Genomic DNA, 2,500 nt, shown 5'->3' with positions numbered 1-2,500 from the left:
CGTTGTCATGCCAACACCCAGAGCAGCTTCACTGCCCTCAAGTGTGTGTGGAGGGGTGCCATGCTACCTGCCCACCAGGTAAGTACCCCCCCTCTCTCCCTCTCTCCACCCCCTCTCTCTTTCTCTCTCTCTCTCTCTTTCTCTCTCTCTCTCACACACACACACACACACACACACACACACACACACACACACACACACACACACACACACATGTGCACACACACCATACAGACATCTAACTCAAACACATGCATAGTTTCTACTATGTGAACGTCATTCTGATTTAAAGCATTGAGCTAGTAAGATAGTAAAGAAGTTGTGACTCTCTCTCTCTCTCTCTCTCTCTCTCTCTATCTCTCTCTCTCACACACACACACACACACACACACACACACACACACATCAGGCCAGGTTCTGGATGAGGTGTTGCTGCGGTGTGTGACCCCTGAGAAGTGTGAGGTGTGTATGCACAAGGGAGAGAGAGTGTCCCATGGAAAACACATCATCCTTAACCATGACAACCCTGACCTCTGCAAGATCTGGTATGTGCACACACACACACACACACGCACACACACACACACATACACACACACACACACACACACACACACACACACACACACACAAATGCTGTGAACAATTGTCTTTTCTTTGCCATATGTGTAGTAAATATGCATGCTATTTCCATGTGTGTGTGTGTGTGTGTGTGTGTGTGTGTGTGTGCAGCCGCTGTGAGAATAACACCCTCATCTGTGAGCCCTGTCCGGCCTCGGCCATGGCCACCACCATGCTGCCCCCCACCACCCTCTTCACCTCCCCCGCACCACTCCTCTACTCCACCGCCATGCCGGACGACGGCTGTGACCGCGCCATGGACCTGGCCTTCCTGGTGGACGGCTCGACGGCGCTGACCGAGGAAGACTTCGTGGCGGTCAAGGCCTTCATCTCCAAGCGTGTGACAGTTCATAGGCTCCACGCACACACCACGCGCCCTGTGCAGTTCCCTCCGGGTCAAGAGCTACGACATGCAGGTGCAGAAGTGGATCTTCAGGAAGATGGTGAGTAAGATAGCGCGCGCACACACACATACACACACACACACGCACACACACACAAACACTCACAAACAGTCATAAGCGCATACACTTCTGTATTCTGTACCTGTATTCTTATGCCATAAGTCTGTGCATTTGTGTGTGTGTGTGTGTGTTTATCTGTGCATCCTCAGGTGCGTGATATGAAATACAGTGGTGGCGAGGTGGCGTATATCGACGAGGCCTTGAAGTACCTGGCCGTCTACATCTACGACAAGGACAAGCGCGTTCACGCGGGCCGAGTGGCCATCCTGCTTGTGGCCAGTGCCAACCCTCGGCCCATGCGCAACACCCAGCGTTTCCTCCGCAAGAAGAACATCACCGTGCTCACCGTGGCGCTTGGGCCCTACGTGGACATGACGCAGGTCAACGACATCACAAAGGCCACGCCGAGCAGCCGAGCGTACGTGCTGAGCAGCGCGACCGAGCTCCAGGACCAGGGGCCACTCATCACCGACTACCTCTGCACACTCGGACTGGACCCGGAGACGCCCAAGCCCAAGGTCTCGTCGTCCTGAAGCCCATGACAGCCCGGCCAGATACCCCAAGGCGCCATAATACTGGCCCATGTACATACCACCACTGCAAGCCCCTCCCGCTCCCCCACGATGACCACAAGCCCTGCCCACGTGACGCAGAGCCCTGGCCAGGGCGCGGTGGACTTGGTGTTTGTGCTGGAGGGCTCCGACGCGGTCGGCGAGGAGGACTTCAACCGCACGCGCGACTTGCTGGTGGAGGTGGTGACGCTGCTCGAGGAGGTGTACACCATCACCATCGTCCAGTACTCGGAGACGGTCACTGTGGAGATCAGCTCCATGGAGATCCGCCAGCAGCGGCAGCAGCTGCTGGAGCGCATGCGTCAGATCCGCTGGGCAGGCGGAGCCAAGACCAACACTGGCCACGCCATCTTGTCACTCCAGACCGCCGCCACGCAAAGGCCCAGCCATGCGCCCGATCAGCTGGTCTTCCTGGTCATGCAGAACCCGCCCACTGACCAGATCCAGAGGCCCGACAGCTCCGCCCACACGCAGGTGTTCCCCGTTCTGATTGGCCAGAAGGTGCAGGAGGTGGAGCTGGAATCTCTGAGTTTCCCCTGGAAGCCCATCGTCCTGCAGAGGCGGGAAGACCTGACCTCGCTGCTGCTGAACTTGACCAGGCCACGCATGCCCCACCTGCCCACTTTACCCCCACTGCCCACACTACCGCCTTCAGGTGAGCGCCATGGCAACTGGCCTTTCCTCTTCCCTCCACAATACCGTCTTATCTCTGTCTCATCCCTTCCCCTGACCTCCTTTCTCCTCCTCACTTCTCTCCTCCTCTCTCCTCTTCTCTCCTCCTCTCTCCTCCTCTCTCCTCCTCTCCTCCTCTCCTCCTCTCTCTCCTCTTCTCTCCTCCTCTCT

At 57.0% G+C, this 2,500-nt stretch overlaps 1 protein-coding gene across 1 annotated transcript in view; it reads left to right on the top strand.

Moving 5' to 3' along the window:
- Positions 1-2,500, top strand: part of vwf (von Willebrand factor) — a 51,737-nt gene that overhangs the window by 21,949 nt on the left and 27,288 nt on the right. The window contains 5 exon segments of the mRNA XM_048256168.1: positions 1-78; positions 410-545; positions 733-969; positions 971-1,064; positions 1,235-2,312. The exon segment at positions 1-78 is cut by the window's left edge and continues 72 nt beyond it. Coding sequence (XP_048112125.1) covers positions 1-78; positions 410-545; positions 733-969; positions 971-1,064; positions 1,235-2,312 — 1,623 coding nt within the window.

This window comes from Alosa alosa, chromosome 11 (assembly GCF_017589495.1).
Source record: "Alosa alosa isolate M-15738 ecotype Scorff River chromosome 11, AALO_Geno_1.1, whole genome shotgun sequence".
NCBI lineage: Eukaryota > Metazoa > Chordata > Actinopteri > Clupeiformes > Clupeidae > Alosa > Alosa alosa.
The sequence above is the reverse complement of the archived record's forward strand: the minus strand, read 5'-3'. Positions and strand labels throughout refer to the sequence as shown.